The sequence below is a fragment of the Dama dama genome, chromosome 13 (genome assembly GCF_033118175.1).
Source record: "Dama dama isolate Ldn47 chromosome 13, ASM3311817v1, whole genome shotgun sequence".
In the NCBI taxonomy this organism is placed as follows: domain Eukaryota; kingdom Metazoa; phylum Chordata; class Mammalia; order Artiodactyla; family Cervidae; genus Dama; species Dama dama.
In genome coordinates this window covers 41,497,001-41,520,270 of record NC_083693.1, presented here as the reverse complement: position 1 = coordinate 41,520,270, position 23,270 = coordinate 41,497,001, and the positions used below count along the sequence as shown (strand labels likewise).

General features: G+C 39.4%; 1 protein-coding gene across 2 annotated transcripts in view; it reads right to left on the bottom strand.

Moving 5' to 3' along the window:
• The window catches only part of SIN3A (SIN3 transcription regulator family member A), a 65,995-nt gene that overhangs the window by 22,694 nt on the left and 20,031 nt on the right, over nt 1-23,270 (bottom strand). For both annotated transcript variants that reach the window (XM_061158957.1, XM_061158956.1), the window contains exons 2-13: nt 21,481-21,702; nt 16,356-16,532; nt 12,323-12,429; nt 11,375-11,657; nt 10,081-10,332; nt 9,350-9,502; nt 9,060-9,218; nt 7,107-7,196; nt 5,058-5,176; nt 4,269-4,479; nt 3,845-3,961; nt 983-1,221 (exon numbers count right to left, since the gene is read on the bottom strand). In XM_061158957.1, coding sequence (XP_061014940.1) covers nt 983-1,221; nt 3,845-3,961; nt 4,269-4,479; nt 5,058-5,176; nt 7,107-7,196; nt 9,060-9,218; nt 9,350-9,502; nt 10,081-10,332; nt 11,375-11,657; nt 12,323-12,429; nt 16,356-16,532; nt 21,481-21,669 — 2,096 coding nt within the window. In that variant the 5' untranslated portion in view covers nt 21,670-21,702. The remainder of the gene's footprint in view (nt 1-982; nt 1,222-3,844; nt 3,962-4,268; nt 4,480-5,057; nt 5,177-7,106; nt 7,197-9,059; nt 9,219-9,349; nt 9,503-10,080; nt 10,333-11,374; nt 11,658-12,322; nt 12,430-16,355; nt 16,533-21,480; nt 21,703-23,270) is intronic.

Below are 23,270 nucleotides of genomic sequence, written 5' to 3'. Positions count from 1 at the left end.
TTCCAAAGTCAGAAATCTTGCTAAGAACAGTTATTTCTCAAACAACATTCCACAGAATACCCTAGAAAAGTAGATTCTCTTCCTTGGCCAGCTAAAACAAAGTGAAACAAGTTTCTTTACTATAGGACTTCTGAGAATGTTTATTATGCTAATGTAAATGCAAATGTCCAAGAGCAGAGAACTTGTATAACAATGCTCCTCTGGACTGAGGTTGGAAGTTCCAAAGAAAACAACTGACTCTGATCCTCTGGAAGAGAGGAGAATAAAATCAAAACCAGCACTAGAACTGAAGGATATCCTCCACCTTGAAGACAAAAGTTAAATGCCACTGGCAGGAAGACAAACACCTTCTGCCAGCTCTTGAGAGGAAGACTGGGGACAACTGTGCAGTGGATAAGTTTTCACCAGGTGATACAGAGGGAGGACCAGATTTATAGTAGAGCACAGAACGCCACGGACTTCGAGGAGCCTGGGGCTCAGCCCTAGCCTCCTCCTTGATACCTACAGCCTTATTTAGGTGGGTTCAATGGCCCCTCTATACCTTGGTTTGAAGGTTGGTTAAGAGAAAGAAGACATTCTTGGACTTTTATGGGACGCTAGGGCTTTTTAAGTAACATATCAATTTTATAGAGACAAAGTGATTTTTCTTATTAAAAAACAAAAGATGTGAACATCAGTTAGTACTAAGTGGCAAGAACGTGGGTGGCTGTTTTCTTCTTTGTTCTCTATTTTAAAATATCCCCCTAAACACACAGAGCATTCCAGTGTGGACTGGAAAGGTTTGTTCTCTGCTGTTGGTGACACAGAACCCCATCAAGAAGCTCCACTATCCCACACTATTTACCTGACTTCCTACAGCCGAGGTTGGGAAGAAGTGGAGGTCTCATGGAATAACTGGGCCGAAAAGGAGAACCTTTTTTAATGGGACACTAAATCTGTTGAAAAGCACACTAAAACATGAAGGGCATGTGCACTCAGGTACCTTTTAAGGACAATTGGGACAGCAATGGAAGGGTTCTTCCTCAGACCATCAATGATGTCAGCTGCTTTGTCAGCATATATCCTTTGGAGTGCTTTTCGGTGGATGACTTCCGATGTGCCCCCGAGGGTGTTGTCCAAGCGAAATTTGGCTTGTTCTTCAGCAGACAAGCGGGAAAGTTTCTTCTGTATTGCTTCCAGAACCCGGATAGTTGCCAGATTGGTCTCTAAAACTACATCAAGCTACAAAGAAAAAAAAAAGACAAAGGATGCTCAGGACCCAAACCAGAACAGAATAGCTGTCCGGAGTAGAAGGTGGAAGTCAAACTTTCTGGATTTGAATCTGGGCTCTGCCATACCATGGCCAAATAAAACTGTTAGCTTATCAGTAAAACAGAATACCACCACCTATTCTCACAAGGTTGTGTTCTGGATTTAACAATACAACCCACATAAAGGATTCAGCACAATACCAGATACACAGCAAACATCCAAACCCTGAATACTCATTGAAAGGACTGATGATGAAACTGAAGCTCTAAAACTTTGGCTACCTGATGCGAAGAGGTGACTCACTGGAAAAGACTCTGATGCTAGGAAACATTGAGAGCAGGAGAAAGGGGGCAACAGAGAATGAGATGGTTGGATGGCATCACCGACTCAACGGACATGAATTTGAGCAAATTCAGGGAGATAAGTGAAGGACAGGGAAGCCTGATGTGCTGCAGTCCACGGGGTCGCAAAGAGTCGTCTTAGCAACAGAACAACAACAACAAAGTAGTAGTTAATACTTCTAGCACCACCAATGTGGAGTTATTGAGGACTACTGGCCCCCACGCCAGAGGGACCTAAGAGGAGGCAACCTTACTGGCACTTTTCCCTGAACTTTTGTGAATTACTCAGATCTGTTACAAACAATAACAATCACTATCACCAAATCCCAAAAAGACCATTCAAGATAGTAAATCAATCTCATGAGTAAAGTTTTTCAGAGTAACTTAAAATGTTTAAATGTTCAATGTCTTGTTCCACATCTACTAACAATAAGAGCATTTCTTGAGGGCTTCAATGTTGTATCTGTGCGTAACCATTTAGATTCTCACTGAATATTCCCTAACCTGGTTAAAGACATGACTAGCAACCTTGAGTTAACTTTTTTCCAAAGCTTAACACAAAATTTTCTAGATGAGAAACAGAGAATAAAGAAAATGAGCAGTCTCAAGGGTCTATGACTCTGTTTAAGTGTTTCCTAATTTTCTAGTTTGAGGACTATGGTATTCATTTTGTCAAAAATTTTAATGCCCCCTTTCCCCACTGATGATAAATGATGGCTTGGACTTCCTGGCTGCCTTGAGATTAGCTAGGGCCATGTAACTAGTTCTGGCCTATGAGCTGTTAACAGGTGAGTCAAAGTAACATCCATTACTTCTAGGCTAGAACATTTAAGGGTGCAAGATCCATCTGAGCTCTTCCCCTATAGTCACTGGCACTGTTCATGATGGTGGCACTCTGCCAGCCCAGGTCCCCAAGCAATTCTGATGAACGGAATCTTCGGCTTAACATCAATGCGCATGCAGTATGACGAGGAAATAAATCTGTCTTTTTCAAGTCAATGGGATTTAGGGGTTGACTGTATTGCAGGAATATTAACCAATCCTGATGTACAAAGGATTCAAATTAGTCTATCCCATCCAATCCTCAGCACGTACATGTGCATACATAAACACATTTCTTTCATCTTCACTACTGCAATAACAAGCAGGAAATGAGGCTGATGCCTCTCCTCTGCAGGCATACTAGTTGAGAATAAGAATATCCTGTCAAAAACAGGCGTCAATCTCTGCTAACACATCATTGAAACTGACTAAACATAGGTTAAAAAAAAGAAATGCTTTCTTCAGCTTGATAAAACTTTCCATAGAAGTTAACATCTGTCATGGCTGAGTTTTCTGCAAATGGTTGAAGCTCCTAATAAACACTGGGGCCCAGCGGACCAACCAACATGTGGCTCTTCATTCAAAACATGCCAGAAGCAGAGGAAGCAAGTGTGAAGGGGGATAACTGGCAGAGGGCTAAATCAGTATGGGTTAAAAAAGGAGCAAAACATCTCCCATCCATAGGAAGAGCAGGGACAGTCGGTTTTATATAATAAATATGTTAAAAAGAAGGCATGTAATTTTCCTTCTCTAGACACATTTAACATTCCCTTTTTGTTGATATCAGCAAACCAGACACTGGGAACTGAGTCTGTTTCCAGTAATTCCCACTCCTGGTGTCAGGGCTCTCGACCAGCCCATTTCTTCTCTCTAGCTCTTCCCTTCCCAACTACTTTAAAATGAAGTCCCTAACTCAACTTTCTTTCAAAAGGAGACAAATCAACACCAGAAATATGACAGAAGAGTTCCAGTTCTCACAGGAGCACTGGTTTGCTAACCATGTTAGTAAGATAACCTGCTAAAAATAATATACACTTTAAGATAAGTAATTTAAAATAGCTGTAAGAAAGCCCACTAGGTCTTAAGATACTGATTTTAAATACTACGTAGGACACAATAACCTTTAAAATGTCATTAAAAATTCAAAGGAGTATTATTCAGCAAATGGAGTAAAAATCCCATTATTTATATTTTAATTTCAGTTAAAAGGGCTAAAGTGGCCTAGATAAGTTACATTTGTCATGAAAATATTACTAACATATCTGACAAAGTTATAAAACATGGTAAATACAACAAGCATTTACCACAGAAGAAAATGAGCCTCTTGCTCTTTGGTCTTAAAAGCCAGTCCTCTCAGGTTGGTATTTAAGATATCCTGTCTTTCCGAATCTCTCATTTCCCCAAACTTCAAATGATAAAGGAGCTTGTACCTCAAAACGTTCATCTTCACAACGATAGATATGTTCTTCATACTGAGTTTTCTTGGAACTAACAAAGGTGGAGTCCTCAGACCAGGAGGGGAAGGAAACCCAGGTATCATTTAAAACCTTTGGGTAAAAGAAAATAAATTGAAACAACAATGTAACAAAGTTTTCTGGTGATTAAGCTTTCTCAATTAAAAAAGAAAACTTTAGGGGAGGGAAGAAACAGTTAACATTACAAGTTTCACCTGTAGCAAGTTTAAAAAGATAGTTAAAAAAAGGTTCTCAATATAAGTACAAAACATTTTCTTTTGAAAAAAGACAGAAAAGGATTTTGATTTCCTCATTTGTATGCATCCTCCAATTCCAGGTACTACTCCCTTCTGGAGGAAGCTGAGGACTCAGGGCTGATACCTTCCCTGGAAGGCCTTACCTCTTTACAGAGAGGAGTCCGTCCCGTACATTTGGGCTGCTGGTAACTCTTTGGTAGGGCTCGATAGCTGGAGCCCAACCGTTTACAAGAGGCATAATCTATCTCCATGGCAATGCCCTCTGTGGCCCGTTCCTTTGGAAAGGTTTCCAGATGTACAGACTCCTTATAGCCCAGGAAGTTTTTAAACCAATTAAACAATTCTGGGAATTTCCTAAAGAATCAAACCAAAAACTGGTGAGCAAGTAGAAGCATTATGCAGTAACGCTGAGGTGTGACTACCACTGTTTGATGTAGTCAGAACTCTGCTATCTCTGGACAAATCCCAATGACAATTATCACTTCTTACCTAAGAAGTACTGCTTTTAAATACCTGGCTTCTCCTTTTCTTACAGAGTGCTCTAAGATCAGTTAAGGCAGTGACGCAAGAACTGTACCGAAAAAAGGCAAGAACCAGCCATCCTTCTAATCAAGAATATTGTTTCAAAGTTCAGATAATTCTTTGGTTGTCAAAGTCAAGATTCTAGAACCCTGGAAGAGACTGGTCTATGTAAAACATCCAACATTGGTCAGGGGATCAGGAGACCACTAGTCTTGGCCAGCGCGCCGTCTGCCAATTTTTTCATTTCCAAAGTTGAACTAGAAGACTTTGCAGAGGACTCTCTTAGCACTAACATTTTATGAGTCAACTGACCCACCACAATCAAATTAATTTTGTCTATCATATACTCCCACAAACTTTTATTTCACCTCCATATCATGCATCAGGGCCAAACTCCTGATTCCACTTACCCCAGGAATGGAGAGACTAACTGAACAAGCTCTGCCCGAGAGATCACCTCCTGGTTAAAGATAACAAGACAGCGCAGGAAATTTTCATAGGCCTCTGCACTCCGCAGAGCCTTTCGGACCTTATGGAGACAACCGAAAGAAAAATAATTAAGTGAGAAATCAAGAGATCCTGGATCGCTTTTAAAAGCCTAGGGAAACTTGAACTGTTATCTGACGATATTAAGAACCAATTTTGGCTTTTTTAGATGTATTAATTTTTATGTTTGAAAAAAGGAGTCATTTAAAAAGGAAACTTAGGGACTTTCCTGGTGGTCCAGTGGCTAAGACTCTGCGCTCCCAATGAAGGAAGACCAGGTTCGATTCCTGATCAGGGAGCTAGATCCCATGTGCCACAACTAAGACCAGGCGCAGCCAAATAAACAAATATTAAAAAAAGAAAGAAAACTTAGTAAAATACTTATGGGTGAAACAATATATTATCTGAGACTTGTCTCCAAATAACCTGGGGTAGGTGAGAGTGCACGTGAAACAAGCACACCAGCTAGGAGCTGAGACCTGCTGAGGCTGGACGACGGGTCCATGCGGTGCCATTGTACCATTCTCTTTAATCTCACATATTTAAAAATGCCTATAATAAAAACTCTGAAAAAAAGAGATCCTGGAGTAAATAAGACATTTACTTCTCACAAGCCGGACTCTCTGAACCATATGAGTGTTGCCCAAGTTTTTGTTGCTTCTCCTAATGCATGTTTACAGACTCTTTTCAACACTCTTTTCAAACTCTGGTAATTCTAATAACCTTTTAAAATAAGGTACTTTTGTCCTCTGACTTGATCTGTTTCCTTTCTCCATTTCTCCTTTCTTTACAGTGCTGATAATTTTAATAACCCACAACACTAATCATTTCCCTGAATTATCAAGCGAACTCCAGACTTTTTTTAGTGTGTCTAAGAAATAATACCTTAAAACAATAACAACGAACACCATCACTATTATAAAAATTAACTTGTTCAGTCCCCCTCCCTCACCCTTTCCTTGCCATCTTTTGGCTGTGACCTGGACTTTTACATTTGCCTCAAAAGCACCAAGTGCCCAGGCAGCCCTCAGAAATGGTTCAGATCAGAGCCATGGACTCAGGAGGCACCAATCATGGAGATGCTAAATCATCTGCCCTTTTGCAAAAACCCAGAGGTGCAGGACTTTCCTGGTGGCTCAGTGGTAAAGAATCGGCCTGCCAGTGCAGGAAACATGGTTCGATCCATAGTCTGGGAAGATCCCACATGCCTCAGAGAAACTAAGCCTGTGGGCCACAACTACTGAGCCCACGCACTCTGGGGCTAGTGCTCCAAAACAAGAGAAGCCACGGCAATGAGAAGCCCATGCATCGCAACTAAAGAGTAGTCCCTGCTCATAATTAAAGAAAAGCCCTTATGAAAACAAAGACCCAGCACAACCAAAACTTAAAAAAAAAATCACCTGGGGAGTTTTGACAACATACAATTAAATCAGAATTCCCATGAACCAATATTTAATACCACAATAAGTTTCACAAGTAATGAGAAGGTTACAAGTCATTTTAAGTCCTCAACAATTGGTGTACTGACATGCCTCACTATATACACCTGGGTATCTACAATAGGAACGCAATAGTTTTAGAGTAATATCAAGCATTTCTTGTAAAGCTTTTTTCCACAAGGCAAACTGCTATATTTTGCTGCAAACTATTTCACAAAATTAGAGCAAACAGTGCTACCATTTCTCTAGTTGTGCTAACAGTTCTCAAAGATGGCAAAGAACTACAATTTGAAATCTACGTTAGAAAGTACAAAGTCCTAACCAGCTTGATGCCTCTAAAACAAAATCTTCTTGGGGACAAGGTGATTTTCTTTGGGCACTAGTAGCCAATATTAGGAGTCTTCCAATTTAATGCATTGTCTTTCAAAGTGATGCAGGGCTTCCCAGGTGGAGCTAGTGGTAAACAACCCACCTGCCAACGCAGGAGACATGAGAGACACGGGTTCAATCAAATCCAATTCATTTATTACTCACCTTATCAAAAAATAATGATTCTGTTCCTACACCATGCTTGCTGGCATCTGCCATAGAAGAATCTTTGAGGCTGAGCAATTTGGGTTTCTTCTGTAAAAAAAGGAAAAATATAAACATGTAAGAGTCAAAGAGAGGGTTTCACTGGGCTTTATGTTCTTTTCTGTTTTTGCTTTTTTGGCCATGCCCCGTAGTGGGATCTTTGTTCCCCGAACAGAGATTGAATCTGGGCTTCTGGCAGTGAGAAGGCCGAATCCTAACCACTGAATTGCCAGGGAATCCCCTGAGTTTTATTATCATCTCTGTTCTAAGGTTCCATCACTGACCACCACTGATTAATAATTTGCAACAAATCAGAGAATTCAAGTCACTAACTTGCTTTACATCTTAAAAAGATTTCCACTCATCTTCCCTATTTTTCAGATTGCCTGTCATTTCCCCCCAGAGGTTCACAGGTCATTCTACTTGCCAAGAACTCTTTCCATAAATGGTCACAGCATTACTGTGATGTTAGAATTAATATCCTTACTTTTTTCCATGGGCTAAAAGTAACTTTATTAGAAACCAAATGCTATTGTTTTATTTTCCTAGCTGTGGAGGCAGAAGAGGCTATAAAAATATCTGGAATACACAGTAATCAATCTTTAACCCTTACCTTTAAATGGCTCAACTGAAAAAATCATGAAAAAAAAGTTTATTTTCCTAACAGAAGGAATAACTACCTTGTCAGTAATATCCACTCAGACCAATTTAAGCTTGCTCTTTTAAAGCAAATGAATAGATCATATATAACTCCAGGCAGATAATTTACTATAAAGAAATCACCTCTCAAATGCCTGTGAAGAAATGCACATTCTGGGAAAAGCAGCACATTTACCTTTGCCACTATGGACTGCATTCTCTTAGGAGTCACAGCCTCTGCCTATACTGCCTAAGGAAAAGGCAGACAGGGAATCCTAACCTCCCAATATAGGATTTCCACCTGCGCGTAATCAAGTGTGGGAGGAGACCAAGATTGGCGACTATCTGCTGACCTGATTCTTGCTATTCGTATTACTAAAATTCCTTACTAAAGTAAAGAAACATACACGATTACTATGCTCAGCTGGCTTTCAAAACGAGAAACCATTACAAACATTGAAAAATATTTCAACAGTCCTTCCAAAGTATCAACACCTTACAGGTCAGTCTTAGTGGTTATTTGCTTATTTACCAGTCACTTCTTCCCATAAGATATTCCACTAGTTTTTGTTACTCTTTAAATTCTGAAGACACGTCTATCTCTTCAACATCATATACAGCTTCAGAATTCACTGAAACAATATTCAGTACATACACAGAGCCCACTCCCTAGCACTGCTGCCCCACATCAACGAGGGTGAGAGTGGGCTCAGCTCTCTGCATCAGTGTTTACCCTAACACGGAGCACCATGATAAGTCACTAACAGGAGTTTAAGACCACCCTCTGCTGCACCCCCCCAAGATCCTTCCTTGGAGATTAAGATGATGCAGATAAGATCTGGCAACCCAACAAAGACCCTTGGGCAGGATAGGCCTCTAGACCAAGGAGATCCCACAAAGCATTTGCACTTTACTCACAAGAGGACCTCAGAGAGCACTGACTTATTTTGAAACAATTATCAATTTAATCAGCTTCTTTCTTAGTACAAGGTAGGAAAAATTAAGTCTCAGAAACCCTTGGCAAGAAACAAAGAAACAGATGAGAGCTAACAGCAAAGAAGGGAGAAACTATAAAGAAAACCTGTAAGAACTCAAAAGTAATCGGAGCAATTAGTAGTCTAACATTCCTTCTCAAAGCCAGATAAAAAGATTTGCACTGAGTTTCTGTGACACACACCAACCAACTTCAAATATCCAGGATCCAAGCGTCAGCCTTGTGCACTGTCTGCTACTACCGTTCCTGAAAGTCACAATGAGCAGTTGCGACCTCCTCACCTTCACTGGAGGGGTGGCCCCCGTTCCAGAGTGCCTGCGAATCTGGCAGCCATTCTGGCTGGGCCTCTGCGGCTTGTTGTTCAGCTGAGGTTTCTTCACCGTGCCTCCGTGGTCATTTCTCACGGAATCGACCTTCTCAGCAGTTGTTTTGCTTAAAAGCTAATTAAGAACACATGAAAGAGATGAGTGCTCTTATCAAAGCAAGTTATTTCGAAAGAGTATCCTTCTGATTCCAGCTTCCTAACTTCTCACAACCATTCTCAATTGTGTAGTTCCTCTACATAACTTACCACAGAGCTGTTGGCATCTGGTAGGAACTGTCCAAATTCTGACAACAGATCTTCCTGATTTTTAAAAAGACGAGCCACCTGGGCATACACCTCCTGCTCAGTCAACGCTGGAGTGTAGTTTCCTCCAGCTTCCTTGGCATTTCGCTGCTCTTTCTGATAGGAAATTGCAAATGGGAAGAGATCATATTAAAGGGGCACTGTTTTGAATGACCTGCTTTTGCACACTTTCTGAGAAGCCTGGTAGGGGCTTTGTATGTTATCTATTTGGATTGCAGTTAAGAGGAAAGTCTATGTTCTTAGCACCTGTTTTTGGCTTCAAGCTTTGAAGTTGAGAAAGAAGTGGAAGATGGTGGCTGACAATTCCTTTTGAAAACCAGGGCAGTATATGTGAATGCTCAGGGGATCACTACCGACTGATAAAACACAAAATATTAGAGAAATTTCTCCTTCTATTGTACTTTAACTATATTACACAAATCATTCTTTAAACTTCCAGATAAATAGCACTGTTTCACAGAGCAGTGACTTTAAAAGTCCTAACTGGCTGCTATAAGGCAATTAAAGTCAGGTAAATCAAACTGGCTTTACAAACACACATCACAATTTCTAACTGATTAACTACCAGTAAGAATTAGTGGACACAACTGTGTCCACAATAACTAGTTCTTCTCAGACTAGTTGTCCCCAGAAGGCAACCTGGTTAAGACAGGCTGAAAGGGCAACTGTCTTACCTGATATGTGTGCAAAATCTCCAGGAACGCTTTGTAGATGTCTGGTTGGCCCTGGAACCTGTTCTTGATCTTATTAACATAGTTGATGGCATGGTTAAACTCCACAGGCTGATTGTTCTGCAAGGGCGGGGCTGTTCCCAACGAGATTGTCACTGGTGTATGAGGCTGGACAGGTGGAGAACGTGGGGACGCGTATGGTGGGAGTGGGGGAGTCTGCTGACTGGCTGGAGTATGTGCTTGTAGTTGGGAAGGCTAAAAAGAAAAAAGTCTTTATTCTCCTCAGGAATACAGATGGTTTAACACAGGAAAGAAAGTTCAAAGTAAAGAGAAACAAGGTGTCTGATTAACATATATACTTTATTCACTCTGGCTAGGCCATCTTAGCCCAGCTCAAATCACACTGAGCAGGGGTGGCAAGAGCAGAGGGTTCACACATTCTAATACAAAAATTCCAGCCTTAAATTTTCTAAACACAATCTTAAAAGTGGGCGACGTCTCCAATTACAGGGAAGAATTTTAATACGCAATTTTTAAGCTTCCTTGCTTAACAGGTGCAAACAGAATAGGAAAAAAACCTTATTCTACATAGATCTTTAATGTCAAAAAAGACAATTCAATTGCTGCAGTTAATGCCACATAAAAAAGTCTTCTAAACCAGCTCTGCCCAGCAGACTCTCTGAGGTGATGGAAATGTTCTTTATTTGCATTATTCTGCACAATAGCCACTAGCCACATGAAACCAGTGAGCGCTTGAAATGTAGCTGGTGCAACTGAAAAACTAAATTTATTTTAATTAATTTAAATTTAAATATAGCCATATGTGACTCATGGCTACTGTATCAGTAGAGTTCTGTACTAAGAACACCTCATCATCATCATCATCATCAAGATCTTCTGCTTAGCTTGATATGGCCTAATCTGGTAAACAGAGTAACTTTTGTAAAATGATGACCACACAGAAAACAGTGTAATCTGATCATAAGCTGACCGTTTCTGCCTGTGTTATCAAAGTACTATTACACAAAGCTGTCACTTCTTGGGATGCTCATGGGTTCAAACAGCAGAAGTTGGGGGCAAGAGAGTCCATGCAGGTTGCTGATGTACAGACCTAAACAGATATATAACTATGTGGTGTGTAAATGTGAGCCACTTTATAGGAATGTGACTTGCATCTTCTCTGATGAAACTTTAACTTGTGTTATCTATCTAAGCCTTATATACGAAGGGAAAATGTCAAAGGAGGGTGCTTTCTAGGGATGCATTTCACATGGTGCAGAGTTTTCCAAGTGCTCACCTTGCTGACTTTGGCAGGTGGGGGCTGAGGAGCTGGCTGGGCAGGTGCTGGGGCTGACTGGGCTGAAGGCTGGGAAGGATGTTGGGGTGGTGGCTGAGGCTGGGGCTGGATGCCATGGGTTGGGATCTGATGAACCTGGCCAGGAGTTGTCACATTCACCATGTCATTGGTTTGCACCTCAATCTTGTAGCCAGGGGGCAAGAAGGTATTGAAGCCCATGATTAGGTCAGGGTGGCCTTTGAACAGCTGGGACACACGACTAATCACTCCTGGAGTGTCGATGCTGATTTAAAAAAAAAAAAAAAAAAAACACAAATATTAAAGTTGCAAGCTTGACAAAGCACCCTGGCAAGACAAAATTCACATTCCACTAGGTTCTCTATATAGGAAAATAAAAATCAACCTGAATATTACAAAATTAACCACACCCAAAGACCTCTGAAATTCAAAGCCATTTATCTTCATAACCAAAGAGGCTTGGTTAGAATAGACATTCAAGTATGCTAACAGTCCCATGAAGCAAATACTTAGGCAGTAAGTCTTCAACTCCAATTCCCATGCAAGATCCAACCCCTGATACACCAGTATAAGTTATCGTGTATCTATATACATTGTTCAGATGAGTTACTCTTTTATAATAGTGAACCATGCCAGAATATTAGGGTATCTTAAGTTAATCCAAAAAGCAAGTAGCCTAATCATTACCAGTTTACTTCCCTGACTGAGATTAAGTACTAAGAAAAATGTATCAATATGCAGAAAATAAAGGTGTTGGGCCTTCAATTTTTATATAACAATATATAAAACAAAAACATGACCCATGGAAATAAAAGCACAACCCCCTCCAAAGAGCCCTTTATCGTTCAGCAAATGAGAATAAGCTATATCCTCCTTCCAGAACCAAAATAACAAGCAAAATTCTCAAGTACAACTACATGTATCTTTTACCTCTGAGATTTAAACTCCTTCATGATGTCAAGGAAGTCATTGTAGACCTGAGGCTGACTACCAAACTGCAGCTTCACTTGGTCAAGGTAGGAGAGTGCATCCTCCACCTGAGGCAGGAACAAATCTCAAGGTTATTAAGAGAAAAGCCAGCCAAGAATTACTTCTAAAAGACTGATTTATACCTAAATAAAATCAGCATATTAAATGAAATAGAAACATATAGTAAACATACATTAAAAACACTAAAAATTAACATGGGTACCAGTAATATAACTCAAGCTTAAAATAAAAATTAACTCATAAAATCTGTAACCTTGCTTTGAATAGTTCTGCATAGAATTATTAGTGAAGAATAATCACATCCATACGTCATTCACTTATTCATTTCACAAATATTTACTAAGAAGCAACAACATGCTAGGCCAGGCCCAATGTGAGGTCCTAAGGAATTAATGATAAATAAGCCACGGTATGCCCTGCTGTACAGAAGTTCATTCCACATCCAGTTGGGAATAATAACACAGTGGGAAAGTGGGCAATCACCAAATGCCCAGAGAGCACATGGGAAGGGAACCCCTCCACACACAAGAAAATAAACCAACCAACCAACCTGTGGGGACATACCAGAGGGCTTCCTAAAGAAATGGTGTCTAAACTGAGTCCTGTGGATGAGTACAAGTTAGCAAAAATGAAGACCCATGAAGAAAGTCAGAGGAAGCAGCATGGGCTAAACTGCAGACGCAACACCATCTGGTATATATGGAAATGTGAAAACAGTTTAGTTTGGCTAGAGGATCTGTGGTGAAAAGAAGAAGTGGTGGTAGGAAGAGTGATGATAGATAACACAGGAGACGATGCAAGATCTAGACCCTAAAAGGATCTAGATTTTTAGATCTAGAAAGCAATTGAGATTTTTATCATCTGCACTTTAGTGTATCAATTTGGCTACAGTACTGAGAACGAGTTGGTGCAGGAAAAACAGATGATGAAAAGAAGGTAGGAAAACCAGTCATGCTATAAGGTTAACTCATGTGTGAACAGGAGTGGCATAAATTACAGTACTGACCAAACAAAGAGAGAACTGGACAGACTCAAAAGCTTTTTAGGAGATAGAAGTGACAGGGTTTGGGGGCTGGCTGACTGTACATGGAAGATAAGGCAGAGGAGGCATTCACTAAATTATACACCATGTGGGCATTCACAAAGAGGAATAAGTTTGAAGGGCCAGAAAGTTACAAGTGTGATCTAGGACAACTTGAGTTTTAGTTACTCAGGAGATATCTAAGGGAACTGCCCACTAGGTGTATCCTACATACTGTGGGATTATTTTTAATTCTATATAACAGCAAGTTTAGGAAAGTTTCACAAGTAAACATCTGATTTGACAAGCACTACTCTTGTGACATGTTAGAAACAGAATCTTTATGATCAAATAAGCCATTAAAGAGTAGTAGCTCAAGAGTTGCCCAAACTTCCACTATAGCCATGGTTAACAAGAGCATTTGTGTTGCCAGAGCACTGTGTGTATACCTGGTCGATACCAACTCACTGGAGGTTGGTCTTTTGGTACTTTATAAATAACATGACAATTTTTGTTGAAATTCAATATTCAGAATTTTCCATATTGAAATGTTTCATTAGTGACCAAACTGATGGAACCTAAAACTCAGTAAGTTTGCAGAAGGGAAAGATTTTGGAAGATATTTAAGAATCGTATTCACAGTCACAACAGAAGAGTTATCAAAAATAAACATACAAAAAATAAGAAACAAAAACAAGCACTCTACCGTGTAATACAATAAATACACAAAGAGAAAAAGTGCTGAAACCTGAAGAAGCAAAGTATACGTGATGTCTGTGTGTCTGGAAGAAAAAGGTACAGGTCATAATGAACCACTGTTTAAAAATTAGTATAGTACAACTCTTTTATCAAAGCATGTATACAGTTCTAGAAATCATTACTTAGAAGAACACAACTTGGAAGGAATCATTTGAAAGCTACAGGTTTAAGGAGGCATGTGGGGCGGGTCTTAAGAGTCTGCTGATGCATCTTCCTGGATCACTTCAACAGGCATTTATTAGTAAGGTTCCCAACCTCCTGGAGTTCACGACGTTGTTGGGGAGACAAGCAAATAACTATAAACAGAACTTGCTAAATATGTACGCCGCTGGCATTCAACAAATAATTATTCAAATCTTCCTTGTCATTAATCTGCCAAAGACAAAGAAGTATAGACAATGTCGATGCATGAAATAAGCTAAGAGTTCTCACTGAACACTTCCTTATTATAGAATATAAATGGTTTATTGAAGTTGGTTCAAATGCTTGTAAAACATTTTAAGACTGATCCAAAAATGGCAAGCGATGTGAGAAAATTAAATGAAATTACATGGAGGCACAAGAAACCATTTTACCTCTCCTTGTTAGAAAGGAAATTCAACAAGTTATTATGTCCAGGAATCACATTCAAGAGCTTGTAACCAAGAGAACAGAACAAGAAAACCTAACTCAACCTGTGACTCACTCTATAACCCCAACTCTAAAGCCCTTTCTTGCTTCCTTGACAGCACCTATAAAGCATACAAAGCACTCTGTATACTTGTAGCCAAGTGAGGAAGGAGAATAAAATAGGTGCCATGCTTTGACACGGCTGACTGGAAAAAGGATATAGAAATAAATGTATATTTTTTGTTAGTTTAATAAGTAAGTTATAAGTGCTTTTGCAACATTAAGGCATCAATTGCTAAATACAGTATTAATATGGAATTTAGTCACACCAAACCAACTTAAAAATTTTTTTCAGGACTCGGTGAAGTGCTAAGTTTGTAACAATAATACATTTTGGTATACAGTCACCACTCTACAAACAGAGAGTAAAAATGTTTTAAGGAAAACATTGATATAGCTTACAAATATTTTCCCAAACACAGAGCCCAGAGTAAAGTTTCAGGCCCAAATAATTTCTACTCTCTTTAGGACTATGTTTATGCGTAGTCAACTCGTAATTACTTAAGCTAATATACAGAGTAAATTGTACAAAATCCCTCTAGCTTTGGTGTGCTTTTATTTACGTAACATTTAATTTCTTTAGGCCAATGTTAAAAAGTTCTTGACAGCCCAAACAATGAGGGCAGGAGTCAGGGAGAACTAGATTAAGTACCAAAAAAAGAGATGAAATATCTGCTACACACAGATGTGTCCTTTAAGGATACATTGTTCATTCCTACTTGCAAGCTACTTGATATAATTACAATTGTATGACCAAATAAAGATACAACATCTTATCTCTTTATAGGTCTTCAGTTTTATACTTCTTGCACTTGATTTCAAATTTTATATAAAAACTAGGGGGAAAAAAGAAATCTGGAAAACTTACTAACATAATCACACATTTGGAAAAGTAACACTCAACTAAACAGAGAGAGAAGGTTAGCTGGAAATGAAAGTTTCATTTCTCCACGGATGCATGAATTTCAAAGTGTTGAAAACCTACAGCATACACTCAGTAGATCAGATGAAAACACTGACTTTTTACTCACAACGATAGCCTTTCCCAAACTTCATAAAGGTTTCCTGAAAGGAGCATGTGATTTACTGAGGATGGACTTGATGATGCTAGCCAATTCAGCTAGTCATAAAGAATAAGAAGATTAAACCATAATACTTGGGTCCATTTACCATACAGGACTATAGTCAACCATGTGTATGTTAATAAAACCTTATTCCATGCTAAGAACTAAAGAGTTCAAAAGCAGGCATCCAAAAAATGGACTTTATTTCATATGAAAATAGCTCCTCAATCCTGGAACGTTTGAACACCACACATTCATTCCAAAAACATCTCTTGAATGTATTCTCTGGATCAGGCACAAGGTGCTAAGACAGGAAATCTAAATAGGTTTCAAAACAAAAACAAAATAAGATTTCTTGTCCTTCACCCCCCAGCCTACTGTAAACAGCTGTAACACCACTAGTAACAAGCTGAAGTCAATGATGCCTGCTAAGAGAGAAACGGAAGGGGCGGAATACCACCTTGAGTCTCTGAAACTGCTGCTGTCCCTGCACTGGTGCAACTGGTGGAGCTGGATGAGCGTGACTCTGGACCACCTGGCCTCCATGGGGCTGCACGGCTGTGGGGTGATGATGGCTGCTATGCACCGCTGCGATGGCGGGCCCATGACTGCTAGAGCTCTGCGGCACTGCTGAAACCTAGAACAGACAAAACACTGATGAGAAGCTTCAAGGCTTGTGCATTCTTCCCCAAACACCTCCAAAGAACACACACACTGAAAAGATTACCAGAAACCCAAATTTCCCACAAAAGAGAATTGGTGAAATAAATTAGAGCCCACCCATCTTATAGCAGAATTCTACAGCTATTAAAAATTATATAGCTCGGTATAAACTATCTGTGGCGAAGGACCAGTTTTTCTTGTTTCTTAAGTTCTGATCCTTCATGGACTACTACTTTTATGAAATACAATAAAAATGAATTACTATATATAATGTGAGATAAAAATACATAAGCCCCTATTTTTTATTACAAGGTTTTACAGACATAAAATTACAATGTCCAATTGCTAAAGAAGTTTCTAAACACTCCATTTCTGTTCTTATCTCATTACAGACTAGTATGAAAGTATTCGTATCAACCATCTGTGGACCACAGTTTGAATAGCACTGATAGGCAGGCAAATATTTTAACACTTAAAAATGTTCACAATCCATAAACTGAATGTATTCATGTGTTGCATATGGATTTAAACTTTTAGATAATTTTTTAAAGCCTATTACACAAAGCAGTATATATAATACACTAAGGATAAATCAGGAGTTTGGAATTAACATATACACATACTATATATAAATCAGATAACCAACAAAGACCTACTGTATAGCACAGGGAACTATACTCAGGATCTGGTAATAAGCTGTAATGGAAAAGAATCCTATACACACACACACACATACATTGTGCTGTACATCTGAAACTAACACAACATTGCAAATCAACTATACTAGAATAAAAAAAATTAACATTCAGAAAAAAATACAATAAAATTTTAAATCCTAGACAACAAATATATAGTAAAATGTGACCATTTTATTTTATGACGGTAGGGTTAGAGAATATTTTTATTTTGTTTTATTTATTCTGTATATTATTATTTGTTCCTGGAGTGAAAGCTCCAAGTCTCGAGCCACTGGACTAGAACTCAGGGAATTCCCCTTACTTGCTACTTTTAAAATAAAAAACTTTTAAATTTTCTGTCGGTGGTCTAACATGAAACATATTTCTTATCTATTCCCTTTTGTCCTCTTAAAAGTTTAGGGTTAAAATAAAAGTACAAGCCCATTTCCTTCTATCTCTATTGCAAAAAGTGTTATATAAAATTTCCAAAGCTTTAAAAATGTTCCTATTTCAGAACTTTAATCACTACAGAAAACAACTAAGGACAATACACCTGATATGCCACATCTCCAAGGTAAGGCGACTAAATAACATGACACTTTAAAACAATGTAAACTAAGTACTACAACTTAAGAATGTTTTTTTCCCCAAGTCCCCACAGATTTACAAAGACTACCCTGGGCAGAGCAGAAGGTGGGAAATAGAGCAACTATTTACAAATCCACAGAAACAATAAACATTAGGAGTAAAAAGAAACTATTTAGATGATTCGAAAAGTTCTAATACTTGTAAGAAGAGTTATATGTTTCTGAGCTTTTTATATTACAACATGCATATACTGAACGGGTTTTTGTAAGACTTAACTAGCATTTACAAATATTTGTGACGGCTGGTTTTATAAGAGCACGTTATACTTTCTAGTATAGGAATAAATGTAATTATCCCAGGTGTAGGAGAAAGTCGTGAACTAGTTCAGACAAAAGTAATCAGCCAAGGAAAACACACTACTCTTCTTTCCTCCAAGTCCTAATCTAGCGATCTGATCTGTAGCAGTCCTCTGACTGCCCTACCTGGCCCCATAGGAAGGCACTATTTTGCTTCAAGGCGGGCTCCAGTGGGGGAGTGACACCTAAAGAATTACCATTTCCTACTTCATCCAGGTTTCCCTCTTTCTTGACTGTTTTCTTATAATTCCTAGATATGGAATTGCTAGGTAAAAAATAACAACTCTGATACAAACTATCAAATCGCTCTCAAGGAAGATTAAACCAATTTATATTACCAGTACCAGTCAAACCTTTTTATTTTTTCATTTTTACTTTATTTTTTCTGGCTGCACCACATGGCTTGCAGGGGCTAAGCTCCTTGACCAGGGACTGAACCCGTGCCACAGCAGTGAAAACCCAGAATTCTAACCACCAGACTGCCAGGGAACTCCTGTGCCAGCCCAACCTGTGCCTCTCTAGACTAGTTACATAAGTTATGGTTCTGACTGACCTGGAATGGAATATTATATATGCAATGATTTCTTTAAAAATTACTTGGGATGTATACTGGTGGTCCAGTGGCTAAGACACCAAGCTCCCAGTGCAGGGGGCCCGGGCTCAATCTCTGCTCAGAGAACTAGATCCCACATGCCACAACTAAGAGTTCACATGCCACAACTAAAGATCCCGCATGCTGCAACTAAGACCTGGAGCAGATGAGTAAATAAATATATATATATTTTTAATTACTTGGATCCATACATATATTCTGGAGAAGGAAATGGCAACCCACTCCAGTATTCTTGCCTGGAGAATCCCAGGGACAGCGGAGCCTGATGGGCTGCCGTCTACGGGGTCGCACAGAGTCAGACACGACTGAAGCAACTTAGCAGCAGCAGCAGCAGCATACATATATTCAAGTGCAAAGTTGTCCACTACATATTAAGTGAAAAGAAAGAACAGTATACACTGTATGGCCTAAATTATGTAAAGAGAGAAGTGCATCTAGATAATTAGAAAAGTAAATAAACATGCCTGCATATGCAGAGAAAACTCTGAATACCCGAGAAATGCACCCAATGGGGTTAAGTCTGAGGGTTCAGAGGAAGAAGTCACATTATATCCTTTTTTTTTTAAACGATGACATTTACTTTCATAATTAAAAAGGGAAAAACATAAATTTCTTATATTTTTGCAAAAAAGAGTGAACAGAAAAGAGATGAATGATCAGTGTTGATCAGGATATGCAATGACAGGAATATACAGTGCTGGAGGAAACAGAAATAAACTGGGACAGCTCTGAAAAACAATTTGACGTTACCTGCTAAAGGTGAAGATGTATGTATCCTATGGCCCAGCAAACCCTCTCCTAGACACTCAAGCTTCCTACTATGTCCTCAGACCTGCAGTTCAGTTCAATTCAGTCGCTCAGTCGTGTCCTAATCTTTGCGACCCCATGAACTGCAGCACGCCAGGCCTCCCTGTCCATCACCAACTGCCAGAGTGTACCCAAACCCATGTCCATTGAGTCGGTGATGCCATCCAACCATCTCATCCTTTGTTGTCCCCTTCTCCTCCTGCCCTCAATCTTTCCCAGCATCATGGTCTTTTCAAATGAGTCAGCTCTTCACATCAGGTGGCCTAAGTATTGGAGTTTCAGCTTCAGTATCAGTCCTTCCAATGAATACCCAGGACTGATCTCCTTTAGGATGGACTTGTTGGATCTCCTTGCAGTGCAGAGGACTCTCAAGACTCTTCTCCAACACCACAGTTCAAAAGCATCAATTCTTCGGTGCTTGGCTTTCTTTATAGTCCAACTCTCACATCCATACATGACTACTAGAAAAACCATAGCCTTGACTAGACGGACCTTTGTTGGCAAAGTAATGTCTTTGCTTTTTAATACGCTGTCTAGGTTGGTCATAACTTTCCTTCCAAGGAGCAAGCACTTTTTAATTTCATGGTTGCAATCACCATCTGCAGTGATTTTGGAGTCCAAAAAAATAAAGTCGGCCACTGTTTCCACTGTTTCCCCATCTATTTGCCATGAAGTGATGGGACCGGATGCCATGATCTTAGTTTTCTGAATGTTGAGCTTTAAGCCAACTTTTTCACTCTCCTCTTTCACTTTCATCAAGAGGCTCGTTAGTTCTTCTTCATTTTCTGCCATAAGGGTGGTATCATCTGCATATCTGAGGTTATTGATATTTCTCCCAGCAATCTTGATTCCAGCTAGTGCTTCCTACAGCCCAGCAATTCTCAAGATGTACTCTGCATAGAAGTTAAATAAGCAGACCTGCAGAATGGTCTGAAAAAATAAGCAGCTTGCACCAGAATGCAAACCAACTACTTCACTAATAAATACACTGCTTTATTCCACTGCCTTTTTTTATTTCCATAGCAAAACCTTCTTGATAAAATATGTAGTGCACCGACTCATAGTCTGGTGCAAGCTTATCTTGCCAGGGATTGCCACTGTGAGTACTACTGTACTAGGAAAATCTGCGAACACTCACGGCAGCTCCTGTCTAACAGGAAAAGTCTGGAAACAGCTTGATACTCTATCAACAGAAGAATGGATAAATTAATTGAATATATTCATGTAATTCATAACCGAGTGAAAATTCTACTTAATTGGTCACATATATGAAAATGGGTAAGTCTTAGGAACCACACTGAATGGGTTAAAAAAAAATGAATCCAAGACGAAAATATACATTTTTACTTTAGATACAAGTTCAAAAATACCCAAACTAAACAATTTTATTGTCTGTATGTATAAATAAAATGGTTTCATATAACACAGGGAATTCTAGTCAATACTCTGTACTGGCCTGCGTGGGGAAAGAAGCTAAAGCGTGGATGCATGTACACACACAACTGGTTCACTGAGCTGTACAGCAGAAACCAACACAGCACCGTCAGCCAACTACACTTCAACCAGTGAGAAGAAAGACTTTAGAACACTAAGGGAAGTCATGGAAACAATAAGTACAGTTTAGATTAGTGGCTACCTCTAAAGGGATAGGAAAGCAAAAGGGACCAGGGAAAGACACAATGAACTTCAAAGGTTACAACAACACTCTAAAAAAATGTGTGTGGTAAATACACAAGTGTACATTGTTTACATTACTTTTAATACCTTACATATATCCCATAAATAGATTTTTAATACCTGAACATTTAATAAAAACTCTGCAACTGGATGAATCACCAGTGTTCTTCCTTCACCCCAGTCCCTTGCTGGGCTCCAGCTTACCTGATAACTGGGAGTCACAGAGTACTGAATCCCTGTGGCTGACTGCATGGTCTCAGACACCGCTTCATACACGGGAGGGGCAGGGGCAAGCACCCGGTGCTGGTGAGGAAAAGCCTCTGCACTACCAGGAATCCGACGCTGCTGGGCCGCATACACCGGTGACTCCTGGTCATCCAAACGTCGCTTCATTCTGCGCTCATGCTCAGGGATGCACTACAAAACCTGCAGAAACCAAAAGCAACAACATGCAAACCAGTTCACACTCCAATGTAACGTTCACAACCAGGTACCCAAAAGTTCAACTCCTGGAGTCAATGACTATCTACTGCATCTGGAGATGATCACTGGGTAGTTTAAGTGCATGGGGGACCACACACTCCCAACAGTGGACAGATTATCATAACTGAGAGACAAAAATGTAAATAATAACCCAGTTTGAATTACCTTGATACTGCAAAGTTGAAAAATAGCCTCCAATTTAGAAACACACAAATACACCTTTCTTTACTCTCTGGTTTTCTCAAGTGCCATCATCCCTAATATTAATTATATTATTCACTGGCTATAAAAACATTCAAGTGTTTCTTCCTAACTCCTCTCAAAAGCTAGTACTATAATTGTGGTCTAATTTTTAAAGTATGAAATGTTTCAACAATTAAATGGTATCATAGAAAGAATACTAAGCCAGTAGTAAGACAATGGTTGTAAACTTGCCAATTTAAAAAACTATGTACATCCCAATAAGCTCCTCCTTCCATGTAAACTTATTTCTTCAAAAATAAAATAAGGTTGAAACTGATCATTAATAAGTTTTCTCCTTATACTCTCAAATCCTAAAGTGATTGCAGAACCCCCAAGTTTAATAATCCCCCTGTACGGGAATACTTCCTTTCCCGCAGCACACAAAGTCTAGTAACACTCTGGCCAGGAATCCAGATAGGTCTTTTCGGAGCTCTTCCAACGTTGGTATCATTAATACAAGCATATCAATAAGAAAGAGAGCTCTAGTCAGCCAAAGACAAAATGGGGCCAAGCCCTACCACTTTTCTGGTCACAAAAAGTAGCTTAAGAAAGATACCACTGCTGTGGTGAGAAGATTAAAAGTACAGTAACAGACTTCACAAGCCACTCCCTTTCCACCTAAAGCAAGATTTTTTTTTTAAATTGGGGGGAAGTGGGTTACCTACTTTCTAAACACACCCAAATCTCTCTCATTTCCTGGGAATGTGCATGCCCTGAGGGGAAGCAATCCCCACAAGGACTCCTCGAGGCTGCTTCACCTCTTCTCCAGCCTCGCCATCATCTTCAGCATGCCTGTCACTCGGGTGCTCAGCCCTGAAAGAGCATCTTGGGTTGTTCTCACACTCTCACAAACCTAAGTTAGACTCTGACACTGGAGCACAACTGTTTCATCTGCAAGCCAGCCATTTTCAATATTATCTTTCTGTAAATCTCAAGCCATAATTAATCTTTCTGCAGATTATACTATATTTTTTGCTGTGAGGGATACGAGATCTTAGTCCCCCTACCAGGGATTGAACCCAAGCCCCCTGCATAGGAAGCGTGGAGTCTTAACCACTAAATTGCCAGGAAGTTACTATTGACTATAAATTTAGATCAAAGGACTGTCTCCCAAATTTATATGATAATATGTTGAATTCAGTTAACTGGAGTTGAAAACAAACTGCTGATGGCTGCCGAGGGGAAATAATTTAGAATGTCTTAACTGATTATGTCTTCCTAGGCTTTTCTAGTATGAAGTAGCATATTTAGCGCAATATTTCAAAATT